Source organism: Phlebotomus argentipes, unplaced genomic scaffold, assembly GCF_947086385.1.
Source record: "Phlebotomus argentipes unplaced genomic scaffold, Phlebotomus argentipes genome assembly contig_6, whole genome shotgun sequence".
NCBI classification, from domain to species: Eukaryota; Metazoa; Arthropoda; class Insecta; order Diptera; family Psychodidae; genus Phlebotomus; species Phlebotomus argentipes.
This window is the reverse complement of record NW_026776145.1, coordinates 3,796,224-3,817,449: the sequence shown is the minus strand read 5'-3', so window position 1 is coordinate 3,817,449 and position 21,226 is coordinate 3,796,224. Positions and strand designations below refer to the sequence as shown.

The 21,226-nt window shown below is 43.4% G+C and overlaps 3 protein-coding genes across 4 annotated transcripts; 1 reads left to right on the top strand and 2 right to left on the bottom strand.

Annotated features, from left to right (window-relative positions):
• LOC132255684 (RNA-binding protein 25) lies at window positions 1–3,708 on the bottom strand. Its single transcript, XM_059751805.1, has 8 exons — window positions 3,195–3,708; window positions 2,879–3,135; window positions 2,569–2,819; window positions 2,097–2,509; window positions 1,616–2,041; window positions 1,244–1,549; window positions 515–1,180; window positions 1–433 (listed from the first exon to the last, which is right to left on the bottom strand). The coding sequence occupies exons 1-8, from the start codon at window positions 3,261–3,263 to the stop codon at window positions 341–343; spliced, it is 2,481 nt and encodes an 826-aa protein (XP_059607788.1). The 5' UTR covers window positions 3,264–3,708; the 3' UTR covers window positions 1–340.
• Window positions 3,709–3,963: 255 nt separating this feature from the next.
• LOC132265077 (thyroid adenoma-associated protein homolog) lies at window positions 3,964–9,224 on the top strand. The gene is made up of 3 exons (XM_059765542.1): window positions 3,964–4,167; window positions 4,251–4,333; window positions 4,396–9,224. The coding sequence occupies exons 1-3, from the start codon at window positions 4,077–4,079 to the stop codon at window positions 9,193–9,195; spliced, it is 4,974 nt and encodes a 1,657-aa protein (XP_059621525.1). The 5' UTR covers window positions 3,964–4,076; the 3' UTR covers window positions 9,196–9,224.
• A 706-nt stretch (window positions 9,225–9,930) lies between these two features.
• LOC132265082 (microtubule-associated protein futsch) lies at window positions 9,931–21,226 on the bottom strand. 2 transcript variants are annotated; one of them, XM_059765554.1, is made up of 6 exons: window positions 20,004–21,226; window positions 17,462–17,683; window positions 17,053–17,199; window positions 11,663–14,757; window positions 11,132–11,221; window positions 9,931–11,068 (listed from the first exon to the last, which is right to left on the bottom strand). In XM_059765554.1, the coding sequence occupies exons 1-5, from the start codon at window positions 20,106–20,108 to the stop codon at window positions 11,149–11,151; spliced, it is 3,642 nt and encodes a 1,213-aa protein (XP_059621537.1). In that variant the 5' UTR covers window positions 20,109–21,226; the 3' UTR covers window positions 9,931–11,068; window positions 11,132–11,148. The 2 variants fall into 2 exon arrangements, with proteins under 2 accessions (XP_059621537.1, XP_059621547.1); XM_059765564.1 differs by lacking the exon at window positions 20,004–21,226 and adding an exon at window positions 18,211–18,377.

Below are 21,226 nucleotides of genomic sequence, written 5' to 3'. Positions count from 1 at the left end.
TTCAATGTGTCATTACTCTTATCCATTTATATCCTTCATCGTCTCAGCCAGCTCTTCTAAGTAGTCAATATTATTGTAGCATATTCCGAGAATATTCTTTCCTCAGTAAAGTGTATCGCTTCCATCTATAAATTACTAAAATTCATTTTCCTAATCTCAGCAGAGTCACTATTTTTTCATCATCTTTTCTTATAAAATAGAGAAAGTGTTAAGAAAATTGTAGATTTTTGAAGATACAACTAAGGATGTCCACAAGGAATTTGTATCATTCATTCAGCTCCTCACAAAAAAACCTCATTTCTCATTCGATGCAATTCTATACTTTCAAAGCTTCCCTCTCTCACTTGTCCAGTCCGACTTTCTTGGCCTCCACCTCGTAGATAAGAAGACGCCACATCTTCACAACAAACACTTCGGCCTCCTCGTCGAGGACCTGAAAAGATCGCAAACATCATTTTCATTGCCCACAGAGATTCGCGATTGTCAGTTGTACTAGAAAAGCAGAGACTCTCACCATCTGCACATCGTCGAGAATGCCTTGCGGTGTGCTTCCGGCGAGAACTTTCGAGCAGATAAAGTCCACCAGTGTTGGTTCCGGTTCGCCAATGTACTCAATAATCTTCTTATTGATCCACGGTCGTATTTTCTTCTCCATCAGCGTGTTGTCCGTCTCATTCCAGTCCAGTTTGTAATTAAAGAGGTCCTCCTTTTCCGTGGGAATCCTATCGATTATGCTCTTGATGTGCTTCCTCCTCTCCTCCTGGCTCTTGGCCGCTTCCTCGCCGCCCTTCTTCGAATCGTCCTTCTTCCTCGATGACGTCGAATTCTTGCCAGCTTGAATGGCAGCTGCAGCAGCCGCCGCTGCGGCCGCCTGACTCTGTCCCATATGAGCTGCACTCGCCTTGCCGCTATCCTCATAATCCAGCGGCACGAGCTTCCTCTTCTTCGGCCCGTTTGACTCCTCGGCATCGTCATCCATACTGAATACGTCCTTCATCTCCAGCTTCTTCCGCTTGGCCGTCGCCTCGCCCAGATTCAGCGAAATCATTGACGTGTTCAAGACGGGAGGCGTCCCCGATAATCGCTCAGATGACTGGGAATTATGGTGATGGTGTAGATGGTGATGATGATTTGCCGGGGGACTGGATGCACGTGCTGACGCTCGAGAATCCTCATCATTCTGTAAAGACAACACCGTGATATTACACAAGACAAGACACAGCAAGATCGTCAAAGCACAAACCTGATGATTGAGACTATTGGCATTGGAATCTCTGGACTTGGAACGACGATGATTGGAGCGTGACGGTGACTGGACGTCCTCGCTCGAGTCGGAATCAATGGGCTCTGCATCAATGGACGCAAGTTCCCTGGACGCCTGCGCCATCACATATCGCTCCTTGTGAAGTTTCTCCCTCTCCTTGGCTCGCTGACGCTCGGCCTCGCGCTCCAATTCGCGCTGCAACTCTCTCTCGCGCTGCTGGGACTGCTCCAGATTCACGTCAATGAGAATCTTAGGCTTATACAGCTCCTCGCGTTCCTTTTTCAACTGCAAAGTACACCAATCAATCAGTTACACTGCCGAACCACAGACGCGACTCTCCAAAGCACTCACCCTCTCGAATTCCAATGTGGGATTATCGTACTCCCCTGTGAAGACCTTGTTGCGCAGCTCCTCGAGCTCCTCCTGTTCCTTGTTTCTGTCTTTAGCGTCGTTATCCGCCTCTCGGACGCGTTCTGCCAGTCGACGCTGCAGCTCGCGTCCCTTGTAGTACTTAGGATCATCCCGCTCGTCATCGTAGTCCTCCAGAAACTCCTTGAGGCGCTTCGCTTCACGTTCTCGCTCCTCCTCCTTGCAGCGCATCTTTTCGCGCTCCTTCTCGTACTCCTTCGCCTTTCGCCGCTCGCGAATCTCCCAATTACGGAGGCGCTCCTGGTATGCAGCCTCCTTCTCGCGAGCCTTCTTCTCCAGCTTCTTCCGCTCGCGCGACTCGTCTTCCATCTCCTTTTCCTTCTGCAGATCCTTGATGTTTTTCACCACCTGCACATGCAACACATTGTACTAAATATTCTGATTGGACAATTAGCTAACATACCTTGTTATCTTCACGCTCTCTCTCACGTTCTCTGTCGCGCGCCTCGCGCTCTCGAAGCTCTCTCTCGCGTTCTCTATCACGCGCCTCTCGCTCGCGCTTCTCTCGTTCTCGCTCCCTTTCACGCTCACGCTCGCGTTCACGCTCGCGCTCACGCGATCGAGACTTACTGCGACGCCGCTTCTTCTCTTTTCGGGCAGCCGGACTCGTCGAGCGGCGCTTCTCGCGATCCTTGTCCTCGCGCTTCTTCCTGTCCTTCTCCCGATCCTTCTCGCGTTCCTTTTCCTTCTCCTTCTTCTGCTCCTCCTCCTCGGCCGTCTTGCGGAACTTACCAATCTCCCGGTGAATCAAGTCACGCTTCCCCTCCTCAATGTCCGTGTCATTAAGGATCTTGTTGTGTCTCGAACTCGACACTTCTGCAAATCCATCATTCACACTTAATCCACAGAAGGGTATTTACTTTGATTGACGTTACCTTTATTGTCCGCAGCGACGAAATTCTGTATCTCTTCCTTGTGCTCCACGAGAATTCCCGAAATCCGTCCTAAAATTGTCTCATCGTTCTTCTGTTCAAAGTCTCCATCTCTAGATTTGTTGCGACTCTCCTCCTCCTTGTATGTGTCCAACAGTTGCTTGTTCTTCGCATCCACCTTCGCCACAAGGCGCTTTCCATCCACCTCGAAGCCATGCAAGAGACGAACAGCTCGAGATCCCGCCACGGGGCCACTGAAAGACGCGCAAGAATTAGTTTCACCCAGTCGAAAGATGTCTAGGTCAATTCTCACTCGTATTCGCAGAATCCGAACGTAGAGACTCTCTTCCAATTTAGCACGGTTCCACAAGTAGCCAGGATCTTCTTAATCATCGACTCCGGAGCGCGTTCGCTAATATTCCCGATAAACACTGTGATCACAGGTCCATCGAGAGCCGGCGGCTGGTTGTACATCTGAGGACGAGAGTTGATGGTGGTGGAGTTGCCGCTGCGATAGGGCCTGCCGGAGGGCGGCGGCGTTGACATGGGTGGCATCCCAGCCGGGAGCAGCTGCAAACAAGCCAAGCCGTCAGTTCGTGCTCCTCAAATGCACCCAAAGCCATACTTACAGGTGGAATCAGTGGAGGCGGCATGTACGACATGCCGGGGACAATTGGTGGTCTTCCCGGAAAGGACATTGTGGTACTTCGTACTGAGAAGAGCCGCCCCTTCTCGAGAGTCTCTCGCTGTGTAGTGATAAAGTGAGGTTAGGGCAGATGGACAACCCAGCAGGGAAATATTGAGACAGGGCAATCACGGGCGTATTTCCAACTGATAAAATTCGCAAATATACTAATCAATAGGTAGAGAAAGACCCTCACTATCTCTCACTATCGCCAAATTAGTGAAGAAAGCGTCCGCAGAGACAGCATTCTTCCGACATTCTACGCTCTGACATATTTTGCTGTTTGGCGTGTCTACGGGTATGTTACGGCACAAAAACTTATTGCAACACAATCTGGGTGAACTCCAGCACGAAATTAAAGTGGATATACAGCAAGATTTTCGCTATTTTCACAGAAAACGAAGAATAAGTGGGCTCGGAAAAATACCCAATTTTTATGCTGACAATCTCACTGACACACCCCTTAGGCGCAATCCGCGGCATCTCGCGGAAACTTTCCGCACTGAAACAACCCCTTTGAGGGGGTTCAATTCATCGCATTCACTTTCCAGTTGTAGTTGTGTGTTCATTTGCTTTTATTCTAAAACTCCGATTCATATAAGAATAGACGACATATCGGAAAAAATTCTAAACCAATAATGTTTATTGGGAAAACAGTTGAACGTTGATTGTTGTATTGTTTAGCTGAGTAGTTAGATGGCGCGCATGTCGGCTGAGAGGTTGAGAGCGTTGTGAAATGCTGTGTTGAGTTGCTGATGATCGCCCCGTGGTTTTCCCTAAAATTATCTGTTTTTGTGTGATAAGAGTTGAATTCTGAAGTTAGAAAATGATCAAGGGACATCGTCAAAGATACTACTACGATGAAAGCATTCATTCCTCCAAACTAGCCTTGCCTGAATATTACCGGGAAGATAGAGGTTAGTTGACATCAACTTCCCGGACAGAGCAACGATTGTGAGTCATAAGATCATCAAAAATGCATTATTTTTTATTTTATCAGCTGATTTCGGGTGTCTAACGAAATGCCTGGATGATATGTCCAATACTGAAACTGAGTTAGAGCAACTGGAGGCACTAAATGAGGTAAAATGCAGACTTTTCTTCAAGAAAATTAGTTGTTTACAATTTATTTTGATATTTCATAGTTCCTGGATGATTTTACAAAAGCCGTCCACAAGTCTTCGTGTAAAAGGATAGTCTACAGATTTGTATTCGACCTGCGAGCTGACACATACGACGTCGATGCTCATTATTTGATGGGAGAACTGCTAAAGAGTCTGATGAAGAAAGATGAGGAGACGCTAAAGGAATCCGTAAGTGCAGCAATAGAAGCCACTGTATCCATTTATCCTGAAAAGTATGACACTTTGGAGGCCCGAAATATGCTGGCGAGGAAGATGAGAGGATTCCTTGATGATTTCGAGATTACTAAGGACGGATTAGGGAGGAAATGGAAAGAAGTTCTCATAATCTTGACAAATTTTCTTGAAGAAGCCAGAAATTTGCCAGAAATTACAAACGACGAACTGGTGTATAAGTTCGTCTTCAACACAATATCAAGCTTATCATATTTTCTCCATCGATTCGAGGATAACATCAATGTGGACACGTGCCAAGTACAACTGGAGTTACTCTTGGTCAATGTCTCTCACTATTTGGCTGTGGAAAATCTCGATAGGGAATTTCGAGAAGTCTGTGGAGTAACTGTGATCTTAGTGCGGAAGGCACTGGGTAAACTGATAGAGCTTTTCAACTGCATCGAGAGAAACCCAGCGGAATTCTCAGACAAAGTCCTTTTCAATTTTATACAAGGAACTTTCTGGAACCACTCCGAAAAAATATTGATTGAAAGAAAGAATAAGTGCAGAATTCTTAGAATTAGTGCGACTGTTCTTGAAAACTTGTACGATGATTTTTGGGGTGATTCGGAAAAATCTTACTCTGTCATGCACCAAATCATCGAAATAACGAAGATTATCAAAGATGATTTGAGTGATATTCACGATTGGAGTAGAGACGAAGTCCAAGATTTGCTGAAAGTTTTTCAAATAAGCTTCAAGTTGGCGAAAGGTGATTTATCGCAATTCTACCTGAAAACTCCAGTGGGAAATATTCTACATTTTTGTATGAAGCAAAAGAGAGAAGAATTCAGAGATGTCGAGGCAGAGTTTTATGCTTATGCCCAGGTAGAAGAATGCTCAGCGAAAACTCGTGGATATCTTATCTCGGTTTTCTGTGAAGTTTATTCATCTTCATGTGCTTTGCAACAATTTCCAACGGCGATATCTCTTCTCGAACAGGACTTCCAATCAACAAAGGTGTGTGATTTGACTTGCCATGGAGACTCTTGTACGCATCATAATCCTTCGATGGAAGCACTTGTTGAGCTGATTCAGACCACACTTCAGCCTAAAGATCAGTACAGAAAGTGTCTGAAGAGGCTTTTGTACCAGTGCCAGACATCTGCTCAGGGTGGTTGGTTCAGAAAGCAAACGAAAGCTCTTCTGAAGAAATTGATCACACCAAACAGTGACATATGTACGTATATTGTGGAGGACACACAGAAAATTCCTGCGGAAATTGTTCTTTTTGCCTTAAATTGTATAAAGAAGATTCCCGAGAATTTGATGAAAGTTCCAGCGCTTCGGGAAATATTACTTAAGGCTCTTGTAGCTTTTGATGAGAGCACAAGAGTATCTGCAACAAGAGTGTTCCAAGAGATTTCGCGGGAAAATTTGGATTTGATAATCAGTTTGCTCAAATTTGGAAGTGTCTTTCAGCAAAAGTCTTTGGAGAGCAAAATCAACTGGATTTCTCTGCTCAATCCTGTGTTGGCAAGAAAGAAGCAAAGCCAAGAGGAGAAGGATATTGTTCACAAATTCATTGGTGATTTCAGAGAGGAACTCTTTGAGCATTTCTACGCTGGAGGCAGTTTTCCGCGACAGAGATATGCACTGAAGATCCTGAAAGACACGTGGAATGTATTGAGTGCTTACTCCTGGGAAGTGAAGCATTTGGATGCAGTCTTCAGCTGCTTTGACTCTCCATTTGAGTATGTGAAGAAGCTCGTCACGGAATGCTTTAAGAAATTCCCCGAGAACGTCCTGGAAGAATGGATTGGACTTCGATTTGGAACGCCTGCGGAGATTCGAGATAAACTGAAGGACATGATGATCAGCGCGAGACCCGCAGATTCGCTCCAAGTGGCTTATCAGCTTGTGATCTTTTCTAGGATCGCCACAAAACTTTTTCCGGATTCTCACTGTGAGCATGATACTGACAATACCTTGATTCTTCTGGAATGGTGTCTCACGATACTGAAAGAAGGCATTGACAATGCTAAAGAGTCAATTCTGAAGGCTTCTGCAACGAATCCTCTGTATGGAACGATACTTTGTATTCGATATTTATTGGAGGATCTTCCAAAAAGTGTACAGAAGAAGGTGTCTCAGTATCGCATCCAGGAAACGCCCAGATGGCGAAGTTTCTACGAACGGATTCTCGTTCTGTGCAGTGAAGCATCACAGATAGTGGCGCCTATAGTGAATAATTCATCTCCTGAAGGCTTTGTTCCGGAAGATGAGACAATTTTCCGAGCTCTGGATGATCAAGTGACACCACAAATGGTTCTTCTCTGTGGATGGAGGACAATCAAGGAAGTGTCTCTCCTTCTCGGTGAGATTTGTGAAAACACTCCACAGAATGCCAATCTCATATCAACCCATGAGATCGTCAAAATTGGAGAAAATCTAATAGAGATTCTCTTGGAATCGAAGCACAGAGGAGCTTTTGAAGTGTCTGCAGTGGGATTTGCAAAACTCTGCACGCGACTGCATTTGAGTCAGAACTCTGAAGTTAACAAACTACCAAAAGAATGGCTGCACGAATTTCTGGATGCTGTGCTCTGTCCAGAGAAAAGGCAATCTTCTGCAAGATATGTGAAGCTATGTGTGACACGTCGCAGTGCTGGACTTCCGTTTCTGATTCAAGCTATTCTCACGTCATACGATCCATTACTCTTGACTGTCACCATTAAAAGGCTCCTGAAGGAGTCGCAGAAAAACACTGAAGGCAGGATTCATTGTATGAATATACTGCGATATATATTTAGGTGTTCAACTCTCAAGACATTCAACTATGCGGGAGATGGACTAATAATAGCTATTGAGAGTTTTGGATCTGAATCTTGGGCGGAGAGGAATTCAGCCACTCTTCTCTTCTCTGCTCTGATTGTTCGCATTTTTGGCGTGTGTCGTTCGAAAGGAGCCACTGAAGAGTTGGCCTTTGAGAATACATGGATTTTCAGTGAGTTCTTCGAAAGCTATCCACCGCTTTACGACTTCCTGTATGACGAACTGAGGGAGGCTAATAAGAAACTCGTGAAATTGGAAAATGCACCCCAATTATACCCAATCTTTCTTATATTGGAGCGTATTCCTGTACTGAACGGACACTGGGCAGTTCATAGGGACTCGTCAAAGTTTATTGAAGAGATAAAGAAGATACCCGCAAAATGTCATGACTTGAGGATCAGAATTCTAGCGGTGAAGTCTCTGATTGTCATCACTGACCCAACAAAGTACGCAGATTGCTTTAATGGCCTTCTGAGAATGGAGATTTCAGAAAATTCCAATGAGCTCCACTCAAGACTGTTACAAGTGAAAGAGATATTCCGGAGATATGCGAAGAAAGATGTACCATTTATCCATAAAAACTTGGACAGTTTAATTGAATTTCACAAGCTTCACTCAGATGATTGTCTGATCACTTGCAAGGTGTTTATGGAAATCTTATTGAAATACCTGCCAAAGGCTGACAATGAGAAGCTCAAAAACATCATCAATGATTCTTCGGTGGATTACTTGAGAGATTTCTTAACCCGTGTGAAAACTATCATGTTGAGTAGAGGTCCCATCATAGGAAGAACGGCATTGCAGAGCACTTATCTTCTCTTGAAGCTAACTATGGCTGCGGATTGTGAAACGGTGGGAGATGTCCTGATTGAGTGCCTGAATCAAGAGTGTCTAGTAGACATCAATCTCATGCTCATAACTGCCTTGAACATTATCCTGATGCTAAATGGAGAGCAGAAACAGAACATTCCAGAAGAAATCCGCAGTGAAATTTTGGATTCTGAGAGTGAGTTTGTCTCATCGTTGAGCGAAGAGCAGAAAAAGTTGATTATTATGAGGATTACTTCGTCGGACAAGGATAATTTCAAGCGCTGTGCACAGAGTGAAAATCCTCTTGTGAGTTCCAGAGCATTTCTGTGCTTACCACTGGTTGGGAAGAGACAGATGATTGCAAGCGATGTGAATAGCAATCTCTCGAATGAATCTATTTCCGATTGTGAGAAGGTCAGCATTATTCGAAATCTACTTGCAAACTTATCAACTATTGACGACATATTCCAACTCAGGGTTGAAGTTCTACTGGAATTCTGTGGCAGTGATAGGAATGACTTTACTAGAGTGAATATTGCACTTCTTGTGGCGGAATTGCTGAAGATGTGCAGCACTGATAGCCGGTGCGTTCCTCAATTTATTCTCTCACTCACGAGAGTCATCTTAAAACTCCTCAGGGACGATGATGCTGATGTGAGGAGAATTGTTTGCCATGCTATTCAGCTGTTCAGTATGAAACTCGAGTCAACAATATCGAGTGACTTTATAAACTTTACCGATGAAGTGTTGATTCCATGCGACTCCTTTGCCTTGCATACTTTCCTGAGGACGTTGATTCAATTTGTTATCGCCAAAGAGAACCTCAGGGAGATTCTCGGGAGGCTTGTTCAGCTGGAGGAGGCTGAAGCTGACCAGGAAATCGATGACGTTGCCGATGATGAATGGCGAGTGTTTGACACGAAAGAAGCCAATTTATTTGGTGACAGAGAATCCACGATAAGGATCTTGAGGTACTTTGTAAGCCAATTAACAGACAACTGATTGAAATAAAATTGATTATCGTATTGCGATCCTTCATGTTTTATTGATTCTCCTGATAAATGTCCTTTTCTTACATGCTTTTGCGATTAGCCACACGTTTTATGATCTTTCCTATAATGAGTATATGAGTTTTCCATAATATTTGTATTAATTTTTTTTTTATAGTAATGAGTCAATATTGAGATAATGAAATAAGTTTTGTTTTAAATACTTTAACAATCACAAAATGTTCATAAATATATTTTTATCTTTTTTGTTTCTATATGCCTTCAATTTCCATCATTTTTTTTAATAAATTAATTACTTCAATAGGATTTAAAATAGTTACAATCGCTTTTAATATCTTTTGGTTAATCCTTTTTTACGTTCTATAAATAACAAGAGGGTTCGTTCGAAGAACACTTTGAGGAATGTGGTACAATTAAAGTGGACTTATAATGTTTTTTTCTAATTTTCTTGTGAGGATTCTCCATTTTCATGTTGATAATTTTTCATTCCTCCTTCTCGATTTTCATGATAAATTCGTGTTGGTGATTTACTTTTTTATGAAGAGGGTGGACAGCAGAAAAACCACTCGGAGAAATGGTCCTTTTCAGCAATTTTTCGCCCTAGTAAGTCAATTGGATTTGCAACCAGACAAAAAGAGCACAGACAATCCGAACTATTGTGCTTTCTGCCTCCCCCGTTTCATGATAAACGAATGGTGAATTCCTACAGAATGAATCATTTCAGAGATTCCAGTGTGGGTCTTTTTTTCTCATCGAGGAGAAACGTCGCGATGAACATTTATTGCACGATGCTGTTTTCATCAAATGCTTAGTATAATACTTGTTTATTTGTGAATTAATTAAAATGATAAGCGATTCAGCAGATAATTTTAAGTACTGGGCGTCTCATGCTTTTCTTCTCGTCGAACGATGAGAAACAACAGAGGGTTAAAATAGCATAATTTCCTAATTGATTTGTCATTATCTAAAAAATTTTCCCCCAATCATAAGATTTTTTCATCATATAAATAACGTCGTTTTCAATATATACTTTTTTAAAATTGTTGTTTCAAAGATTCAATGACATCCCTTAATAATACAAATCGTCATTTAATACTTCAGAGAGTAGAATTATTGCACATTTTTCATGATAATTTCTTTCTTATCTCTTAGTTAATCCTTTTTATTGATGTGATTTTACTTTCTTCTTGCGCCAATGCTGCACATTCAGAGATAAAGATAAGATATCGAAAGAGAGTGAATTTTGTAAAATTTTCCTAACTTTGTCAGATAAATTTCTTTATACACAATTACTTTTAGGAGTTTTTATTATGATTGTGTCCGATAAACTTAAAAATTTCCCATTATACTTTTAATAAAAATTTATCTAAAAAAGGAATTTCCGCATGATATCCTTTTAATAAGTGTTAATATTCAGATTTTTTTTCCTTAATTTACCCTACAACATGAATATTAATTTTTAATTATTTAGTTCAATTTACATTAAAGATTTTCTTTTTGTATTGCTATTCAGAAGAGAAGAAAAGGACGTGAAATAAATGTGAAGATGAGTATTTTTGAAGCAGATGACGAGACTTTGTGTACAATGTGTGTTTTGTGTGAATTTCTTCTTTTTCTAAGGGATTTCTCAGGATGGACTCAGGATTATTCTGTCACGGATCACAGATATTTACTCTTTATCTCCTTCAAATATCTCACAAATTAAATGTCCATGTAGAAATATGGCGTTTATCGCACGGAAAAGAATGCACATTCACAGATGAAGTTTGATAGTAAAAGCTTCCAAAAAGCACTGAAGAAGTTCTCAAATGGTGATGTATCCACAAAAATTAGCTTCTCTTTACACAGTAAATGTTATCAATTCCCTGTTGAAATGAGATAGGGTTTCATGAGTGGAAAAAGTGCTATTTTTCATTATTGACACTCACCATGTTTACTCTTGATCCTACTTTCGAGTGAAAGGCCTGCCGGATCCAGAAGAGCGGCTACCGGACAAAAGACGATCCATCGTGGAATCGCTAGAAATTATGAGATGAAACGCTATAATTTTTATTGTAGTAAAAACTGTGCATATTTTAAAACTATTTAACTGAAATTTCTCTGTGTTTCATATGTATTAAACACAGATATTCTCTTCTCAAGAGATTAATCTTAAATTTTCATTAATTTGATGCATATCTGTGTTGAATATGTCCACTATTTCACATTTTGCTTTATCTATAAATTTTGCCGGTGCTTTCTCACTGATTGGAGTTGATGCTGACAATTTGTATTTGCATATTTGCCATTGGTATGCAGATATGACCGGAATGATGCATTTGATTCAATTTATTCTATTGATTGTTGGAACCGGAGGCGAGGATGCGGAATATCACGATGATTCATCTCTTAATTTTATCATTTCACGCCAGTGTCGCACATTATTTTTTATTGGATAGAGTTCATAACGCTTCACTCACCTAATTCCTTCCGCATCGGCCGGTTCGCCTTCGTCCAGGAGCGGTTGCGCGTCCTCGGGCAATGCTTGCTCGTCCTCTTCTGAATCCGCTGGCCTAGATACGGATCCTCCATCTCGTTCTGACTCGTGACACTCACACTGACACTCCTCGGGATTCACGTAGTTGTACTGCACAGGCTGCGGTGGAGTTCCACTCCTTGAATCTTTGGCACCGGGCAGGGTGGTTATCCTCTTGGGTGGTTTTCTCTTCTCCGGGATGTTCTCAAAGTTAATCCATTGCGTTGGTGCCTGACCCTTGCGCGGCGGCAATGGGGGCGGAGGTGTGTCATCATCTGGCTGCCCTGAGCTCCTTCTGGAGCCCTCACCAACAACGCCCTTGATGCCCTGCTCAGCGAATTCGAACCAGCTTTTTCCGGACGGGGTAGAGATGCGGCGTGGCGACTTGGACTTGCACCCCTTGATCTCTCCGCGGGAATCGCGGCGTGGCAAGGATATTCGGAGCTTCGGGGTGGGTGGCTCGGGGGTTTCGGCTCCGGGGGTGCCGCAGTATTCCTCGAGGCAACTCGGATTGATTGGGGTGGTGGAGCGAGGCCGCTCGACAGGGCACATGCGTAGCTCCATGTGAGCGCGCTCTTTCACAGGAATAATGGTCACACCCATGGAGCGCTCCTCGGGCAGTGTGGTGGGCACATAGGGCAGTTCGTCGTCGTATGACTCCTGGGACACGAGTCCTGCGCTCTCGTGGTCCTCAGCAATACTCCGCGTGAGATGATGCTTTCCACGAATCTCCGTGGCATCTGTGCCGTCTTCTCGATCACTCTCAGAGGAACCTCGAAGGGATTCCAATCTAGGACTCGCTTTCTTCTGAACACTTTCTTCCACCTTACTCTCTAGCTTCACACTCTCATCTTTCAGGGGTTCCTCAGTGGAAGATGGTTTTGAGGTCTCTTGAGGTTTTGTGACTTCCTCTTCAGGTTGTGGATCGAGTCTCTTGCTCTGCTGCATAGCCATGTGGATTTTCCTCTGCTCTTCCATGATTTGATCAATATTCTCAATATACCGCGAATGTCTGTGGGTGTTAATGGCCTCCTCACGCAACTTTGATTGTTGTGGCATCTGGACTGTTACTGACGTTACTGAACACTGCGTGGCCACGGGTTCTTCTTTGATGGACTCTGTTGATTGACTGCTGCTCTTGGATTTTCTTCCACTCTCCCCAGAAGAGTCCTTCTGCCGTCTCATTATTAGCTTCGGAGGAGTCTCCTCGCGCCTCATGCTATCCGATTTCTGGGCTTCCTTGGGACTCTCCATTTGAGAAGCCTGCTCAGACAGTTGGCTCGATAGGCTCTCAGTCTTCGAGAGACTGAACTGCGTGCAGAAAAGTTGCTCCTCACTGCCACTGCCGATCTTCGTCGTGAACACAATATGCTTCTTCTCTCTGACACCCACCGTCGCAGAAGCGGGAGTTGGGGGCGGAGCGGATGGCGCAGAAGGTATTTCCGCGCCAATCACCAAACCATTTTCCACAACAGGAAGAGGTTCAGTGTCCGTCAGTGACGGCTTGGATGCCTTCCTCGGTCTCTCGAGTGCTACTTGCGTGGAAATCACTGTTTCCTGGCTTTCCTGACTGCTGTGACGCTGAGCTTCGACACTCCAGAGACTCTCTCGCTCCTTCTCTTCTGTGGGCGAGTGCAGTGGTATACGAATACTGCCGTCTGGATATTCGATTCGGTGAGACTTCGGCGCGTCCTTTGGTTTCTCTGGCAGTGGAGCTGGATGGATGGATTCATAATTGGGCTTAGGAGCAGATGTGATAAGCGGAGGCTGCGATGGTAGTGCTCGGAAATCGTCCTTCTCGTCCGGGGGCGTGTGGAGAGGAATGTGAATAGTAGTGCCGTCGAGTGGTGTGTCGTAGTACCGAAGTTTGCTCTTTGGTCGTGGCGGCTGTCCGGTGGCATCAAACTGAAACTCCACATTGGTCATTTCGATACCCGACATGGGGTCTGGTTCGACGGGTGAGGTGGATTTGGACTTGGAGCCACTGCGTCGTGGCTTGAAGATGGCCAGCACGGATTTCTGCTTGCTGGGCGTCACTGAGGCCTGCACTGGGGTTCCTCGGTCGCCACTTTTGCTGCGAGAGCGACTTGGTGTTGTCACATCGTCGGGCTCTTTGCTCTTTTTCCGGTGGAAAATCGTCGGAGACTCTGGGCTTCCTGCGGCTTCTTTGGTCTTAAACAGCGAGCAGAAGGAACTCTTGCGTGAGATTGTCACGGTAGCCGGCGAAGGTGAGCGACTTCCAGAATCTCTCGCGAGGGCAGTGTGTCTTGCGGGCTTTGGTGAGGCCAAAGCTTTCTGTTCAGGATGACGCGAGATCTCATCAGTGCGCTTCGTCTCCTGTGGCTTGAGGCTCAGTGATAGGGGTTTCTTGAGCACCTCCGAGAGTGGAGCATCAATCACAGTCTCGTTCTCTGCCAGTCCATTGTCCTGGTACAAATGGTCTGGCTTGAGTTTGATTCTTATATACTCAGTGCCACTCTTCGTGACGCCAAGGATCGCCTTGGGTGGCTCACGTCTCCCAAACGCAGCTGCAGTTTTCTTCGCCAGTGCGCCCCTAATGACACTTCCTCCGGCTCCTGGAGTTGTCCTAAAGGGCTCTTTTCGCTTCGCTGTGGACTCAATGATTGTTCCATTGGATTTCTTTGGCGTGGATAGGTCGATCTTGATGCCCTCCGCGAGAACTGCCTGCGTAGGATCTTGCTTCCGTGCTAGAATGATGTGCTCCAAAGTTTCCACTGTTGGTGGCTCAGTGCTCATCACGATCCCACCCTCGAGCGCCCCATCTAGGGGTTTAGGACCGCAGAAAGAGGTCTCCAAGAGCATTCGATGGGGTGAGGGTGACCGAGACACCCCCGAGACAGCTGATAGCCGACTCGCGGCTGATCCCTGACTGCCCACACTCGAGATTCGACTCGTGCGTCCAGAAATGCATAGCAAGGCAGCCACTTCGGAGCTGGCAGAATCCTTGCGCTGATTCTGCTGCAAGCACGCCTGCTGCTGCTCATCAAACTTGAACATGATCGGGGACTGGCTGGCGCCCTGCAATAAGTGAATCATGAGCGGCATTCAAATTTCATTCATGAACAACAAAACTCTCGTGCATTCTTTGAACTTCTAAAGCTCTCTGTTGAAGTAAAGCTCATCTACAAAACTATACAGGTGAAAAGAGAACGATCACACGTTAAACAGATAAGTGAATAGCAGAAATCTATAAAAACAGCACTCGTGGCTATTTCATAAGAGTTTTCGTGAAACAATCATCAAAATGGAAACGCTTTAAATCTCGTTCTGATGTTTTGTTTTAATACAAAACCTATGAGGCAAAAAATAACTAAAAAAAATGCACCTAAACTGCTTTCTCCATGACGTAATGGTATGGATTTCCATGGAAAATCCCCTGCAAATTGGTGAGAAAGGACTGGTCTTTGGGGTTGGTTTCTGTCATGCATAAAAACTTAATCTCTGCAGATTTTGACGCTCTCTACCAATGTCTCTTCTTCTGGGTAGCATAATGTAATTCTCGGTCATTATCTACTTGGAACACAACCACATTCTACATGTGAGGTGTGGGTGGCAGTTTTTATACATAGAAGTGGAAAATGTGGCAGAGACAAAAAAGGCAACAGAAAATGGGGATGGAAAAACGAGGCAATTTCTGGATTTTCTATGTCATTCAACTGAATGCGATAATAATGAAGTTCATTGCTCCAATTCGATTTTTTCTACACACATTTATTTCCATATCTGTCCTCTGGCGAGTGTTTTCATGTGTATGTGGTCGCCCATGAGTTGTACAGTACGGAATGTTGGTAAAATGTTGGAAATAAACACTACACAGCATAGTGAAATGTGAAAAGTGAATGAGACTGAGAGAAGAGGATATTTTTTGTCACTCTTCCTTTAATATTTATGCCTTTCTTCACCTCCAAAAGAACTTCTCCGCCATCGCAAATGGATCAGATTTGCAATTTGAAATGAAATTTTCTCTCAAGTCTCTTGGAAGAGCTTTGCGTGATGGTAAAAAGTTTCTTCTTCTGCATTGAATGTGAATTAATTTGGAATTATAATTTCCACTTGACACCATCTGTGTGTGACCGTTAAAAGCTCGGCGGGTGGAAAAATATTCGATGTAAGCAAATTACATAACAAATTGTGGGGAGTGTGAGAAAATCCTACAAATTTTTCGCTAAATAGGCAAACAAACATAAAATTCTGTGCCTATATTGGGATGAATGGAATATCTTTCGTGGAAAAGGAAACATAAGACCTGTCTCTCATGCTATAAGGTGGAAAATATTTTCCCTGGAGAGTGTTTTTTGTCTTCACCTACAGATGTTGGAGTTTTTGCTGCCACACTGATTCTTCATGAATGATTAACGCAATTGATGCTTCACCCGACAACTGTCGTGGGAAATAAATGTGGAAATGTATACCGGGAAAAAGTTAATGAACTTGAGGGTGAAAGAAATCTATGGAATGCCAAATTGGTGAATTAATTACGTCTTCCACGTCGAAAGTTTTCACCACTTCTCACTAGAGCGATACATGAGGATTGAACGCAGCACTAATTTGAGTTTAATTGATGTCTCAGCACGAGGCGCGGCTGATATTTTGAGAGTAGAAGTTAAGGAACAAGTAATAAATTCAAGGATGTGTTTGTGTCGCACAATTCAACCAGTATTGATTTTAGTTTCGTCCTGTTTGTCTCAAAATATCAGCCTCTCTCAGTATTTTTCAGACCTGCCGTAAACTAATTATCTTGAACATTGCAAGGCTGCAGAGTGATGCAATTTTTGCGCAAATACCCACACAGTGTTGCAGTGAAAAGCACTCAATATATTTACTCTGCTACCAACTGTGCTCACAGGTGGGAAATGTGATAGCCCCAGCAAATTGTGATCCTGCGATGTGTCGAGTGTTGGTCTTTTTTACCTTAGGACATTGCACGGTTGAAACATAAATGGGACTTCCGGAAAAGTTGGCTCAATGAGTTGAGAAGAGTATGAATTTAGCAGTGCAGAATAGCAGAACCGAATGAAATGAAGCAACTGAACAGAACAAAGAGCAAAATTCTGATAATTATGCCTAATCAGCAAATATGACGGCTATGTCGAAGGAGGATGAAAGAGAAATTGAAAGAAACTGAAGAGTAAAGCACAGCGAAAGCACAGAGAAGTCGTAAATAATAGGGGACTTTCAGTGGTGCAGATCAAGTGTAGAGTCAAGAGACAGATGGGAAACAGATAGGTGTGGATAATTATTATGGAAGAAGGCAACTCAAAGTGAAATGAATGAAGGCGATGATAAGTGAGAGAGAGAGAGAGAGAGAGTAACCTGTTGTGATGGTTTTTCACGTTCAGTCATGCCCTTTTCCGGCTCCATGAAGTACAGCTCCTCCGTGGAGCTTCGCAATTCCAAGGCTCCATCCTCACCGAAGCCCAACCCAAAAGGAGCGCTCTCTTGCAGTGTTCCCGTGCCGATCTGGGTTTTTGTGTCATTCATTAGAATTTCAAAATCTCGTCACTCCATTTATGTATACGTTTATGAGTTTATATTGTCATTTGTCAAGGAGTGTGAAAAATTGACTTAAAACATGCTTTTGAGCCAGATTGGTGAAGATAGAAGTGAAATTTGAGAGAGAGAGAGAGAAAGAGAGAACAAGATGAAGAAAATACGATGGTATTTCATCGTCTTCTCTTACCATCTCTGCATGAGTTAAAAGCCCTCTAGACGCGATTTTTACCTGTTCAAAGACATTTTCCGGGCTGCTATCGCGACTGTCCTGATGGGAAGAACTCGAGGCTCGACTGATGTCTATTCTTGGAGTGGGATGCGACATGCCAACTCCTAAATTAGGTCCACCCCTCGATGTAGTCGCACTACCAACTCCTGGCATTCCACTCGACGTCGCTGGGTGTTCTCGTATTTCGGGCAAACGTCCTTCCCCCGAACCACTACTCTCCATCTAAGTGTCGACACAGGATCAGAGAAAGAGAGATGTCATAAGCTGACCGCAAATGTGCCCAGAAATCCTCTTTAGAGACAGGTTAAAGAGTCAGAAAGTAATGATCTCATGACAGGATTATTGCACGCAGCTCTCTTAATACTGCCATGAAATGGTTATCCTTCAGTCTCACTGTGTAGCCTCGTGTGTTTCAACGGCGTTTCAAGTGCGTTTCGACTCGTCATGAGCTTCCTTCTGACTTACTTCACTCAACCCCAGCAGAAAATCGACGTGGTCGGAGGTGTGGAGGTGTGCGTCGAGAAGTTAAAGAGAGCGAGTGACGACAGAGGAAATTTGTGAATTCTTGGGAAATCTCCCTTGCAAATTTCCGTCTCGCAAGTTCACTCAAAAGCTGACTGAGTCAATGACCCCGCACGAGCAGTCATAAATTACCCAAATGGCCCGTACGTGCGATTTTAAGCACTCCTCTCGCCATGAATAATTCCATTCGATTCTCTGATTTTTTCCATCACCACGCCAATACACACCTTTTCACACACAGAGAAGCGACAGAAGTGATAAAAGTGCTGCAAATTGCGAGGGTCACTTTTGCAACCCCTTCGAAGCACTGGTGAAGAGATATACAGTGGATAAGGCCTCACATAGGCAATGGAGGCTCGCGTGGCGATGAAAAGAACTATCACAAGAGCACAGTGCAAGGAAGAAAAGTCTGTGAATTAAGCAAATGCACAAGGAATTGGAAAAGTCTCTCCATTTCGTGCCCGTCGCAAGTCCACACACTCACTAAGTGGTAGTGCTGAAAAAGGGAGGAATCAACTCCAAAGCTAGTCCGTCTCAGAGAGAAAAATAGGCGAGAGAGGAAAGTGGTGTGCATTGAAATTTCCCTTCGAAGCTCACACCATCTCCGGAAATCGCCCCATGCAGTGCGCAGAGAGAGAGGGCATGTTGCAAAAGCTTCCCCTCCTCAGTCAGGGGCGTAGTTTGCTGTGTTACTGCTAAGCGAGAGGTGGTGGATCCTAAGGATTCGGTAAAATCCACTACGTATCCAACAGGAAAGGAGTGAGAAACATCAACAATGATAATGTGTAATGAGTCAAGTCCTTGACATGCTGCTACAGGATACGTGACATCTAATCAATGGAATTGATTTCTATAATTGAACCAAAATCTCGGTCTAATTGATTGGACTTTTGATTGAAATGATTGTCAGCAAAATTGACTTTTTACGTTTCATCTAAAAGTATTTGAAGTTTTTAATTTTCAATATTGTCAAAAGCATTTAATCACTTAATATTTGCATTATGTATACAGATTGAAAATGAATTAATTAAAATGTCAGATATTTCTGGTGAAGTATTGATTGACACTCAAACTTCGCTTTATTCATCAAACCATTTTTTTCTCACTATTATGCAATGGTTTTTTGTTGTGTTGATGATTTTTTAAATTAAAATATACTCAAATTGATGTAATATAAATATCATTATTTTATAACATTGAATTTTAGTCCAATTCCTGCTACAGATAGATGTCATTATGCTCATACAGAGTGAAACGTATACAGTGTATTTTATATTATGTTTGTATAGTAGAAAATTTCAGATGCTATCTTGAATGCTATTTCCTCTCCATAATGAAATTCTTAGAGCACAAGAATGTAATGCAAAACTTTCTTTTCACTCCTCCTTTGAATAAGCAAAAACGATGATATTTTCGTCCTTTGTGGGAGAAGAGTGAGGACCAAAGTACATTTTTATGGAGTCTCGATTGTGAATTTTACTCCATATTTATTAATACTTTACTCATAAAAATTTATACATCCTTTAAAAGAATAATAATCAGGACATTTACTTTATGAGTCACTCCGGCTTGTGCCGTTCGGTATAAAATCCATCGGTAACCTGGGATATGCTAGCCGTGCCGGAACTTGGCGTTGCATACTCGCATTGCTCCTCTCTGAGAGTGCGAGAGAGCTCGGAAAGGGATTGAGGCATGAGTGGCGAAAATTTTCAATTTCCACCAAGACAGACGGAGGGCGCAAGAAGGCATTTATAGGCTCTGTGACACTGAACTGAGTGGGTGGGTGGGTGAGGTGAATGAATGGCCATGAGGAGGGTGAGGTGGTCTCCGGATCGATGAATCCTCCAATTTTACACTAGCAACATGAGCACACACAGGAGGCAAACACGGCAAGATATGAAGGAGAATTAAGTGTCCGGTGTGGTACATAGAGAGGAAGGAAATCTTACTGTTGCGCCATCATCATTAACTGTCAGTGTGTGGAAAGAGGCAGAAGAGAAGAGATAGAAGAGATACGTACTTTTTGCCTCACCTCATCCGACGACCCAATATCCTCCACCGAAGCGATGGGAGCTGGTCCCAATCGCTTTTGCTTCTTGCTCGTACACTCCGGTTGCTCCTGCATTCCTTCAGTCTCCCACGCAGCTCACAATTATGTTTGGCAGTGAATCTATGTCCTTCCTTGGCGCTCTTTTACGCCATCATCATGACAATGTGGGCACGCTTTCGCATAAATTCTTGTTAAGCAATTCTCATACACCATAAATATCTCCTTCCTCAAAATTTTTTATATCAATTCTCTAGAAATATTTACTAAACTACGCCTAAAACAGCTCTTCAGACATGTACAATGGAGGCGCCTGGTGAGTTTTGCACTCACAACTTTCTTATCATGGCTCGCGCGCCATTTTCGGTGGGAAATTCTCATTAGGCCTGTGAGAATTTTCAATAACCACTCCTTTTGCACACCTTTTCATCGTCAAAAACTATTTTCCGGGAACAATAGAGAGAATCTAGGTAGAAATTGCACAGAGAGAAATCAAAAAGACACTCAAAATATGAAAGAAACTGCCTCACAAAACTGCTACGCGCTCTTTCGTCATACTTTCTTCACTATCGATGCACATGGAAACAGCAAACTATTAAAGTGGTCCCACTACGGGAGTTTTCCAACTCCTCTAGAGTAGTCGATAAAAGAGCACCCTCCTCAAGGAGTAATGTGTCTTATTGTCTTGTCGACAACACGCGGAACACACTCTCAAGCCCACACACGCGCGGTTCTGCTCGCCTTTGGAACGGTTTCTTCAGAACTTTTTCAGCTGGTTTGTCGGCACTGGGGCTTTCCTAAGTGCAAAAATCCCAAGCACGTTTTTAAGTCACTCACTTTTCAACAATATAGAAGCTCGTGTGATACCTAGAAAACCTCTGAGCTCACGCAAAACGCAGAAATTCACCGCAAATTTCCAACTCAATTTCCCCAATTCAGGAAATTTACCAATAAACTCAGGATATTGATTAATTCAACAAATTGTCCACGCTTCTCTCACATTTTAGAGGCTTTTGCTCTTTTCTCAGTAGTTTCAGCGGCACCACAGAACCATAGAACAATGATTATTTGAAATTCTTTTGGCCACTTATTTTTTAAATCTAGAAGAACACGACGGAGTATCCTGCCTTTCCTCACCGAATTATTGGACTGCCTGTATAAATTGTTCACGATGGTGGAGGCAAGATTGGCGCGCG

Bases quoted from the DNA above. Each gene is read 5' to 3' on its own strand.
- LOC132265077 (XM_059765542.1), top strand. From the start codon at position 4,077: ATGATCAAGGGACATCGTCAAAGATACTACTACGATGAAAGCATTCAT. The intron at 4,168-4,250 runs GTTAGTTGACAT...TTATTTTATCAG, and splicing joins ATATTACCGGGAAGATAGAG to CTGATTTCGGGTGTCTAACG. The intron at 4,334-4,395 runs GTAAAATGCAGA...GATATTTCATAG, and splicing joins AACTGGAGGCACTAAATGAG to TTCCTGGATGATTTTACAAA.
- LOC132255684 (XM_059751805.1), bottom strand. From the start codon at position 3,263: ATGTCCTTTCCGGGAAGACCACCAATTGTCCCCGGCATGTCGTACATG. The intron at 1,550-1,615 runs GTGAGTGCTTTG...TGTACTTTGCAG, and splicing joins CCACATTGGAATTCGAGAGG to TTGAAAAAGGAACGCGAGGA. The intron at 434-514 runs GTGAGAGTCTCT...CGATCTTTTCAG, and splicing joins TTCTCGACGATGTGCAGATG to GTCCTCGACGAGGAGGCCGA.
- LOC132265082 (XM_059765554.1), bottom strand. From the start codon at position 20,108: ATGCAGGAGCAACCGGAGTGTACGAGCAAGAAGCAAAAGCGATTGGGA. The intron at 17,200-17,461 runs GTAAAAATCGCG...ACAAAAACCCAG, and splicing joins CGGAAAATGTCTTTGAACAG to ATCGGCACGGGAACACTGCA. The intron at 14,758-17,052 runs GTTACTCTCTCT...CACTTATTGCAG, and splicing joins GTGAAAAACCATCACAACAG to GGCGCCAGCCAGTCCCCGAT.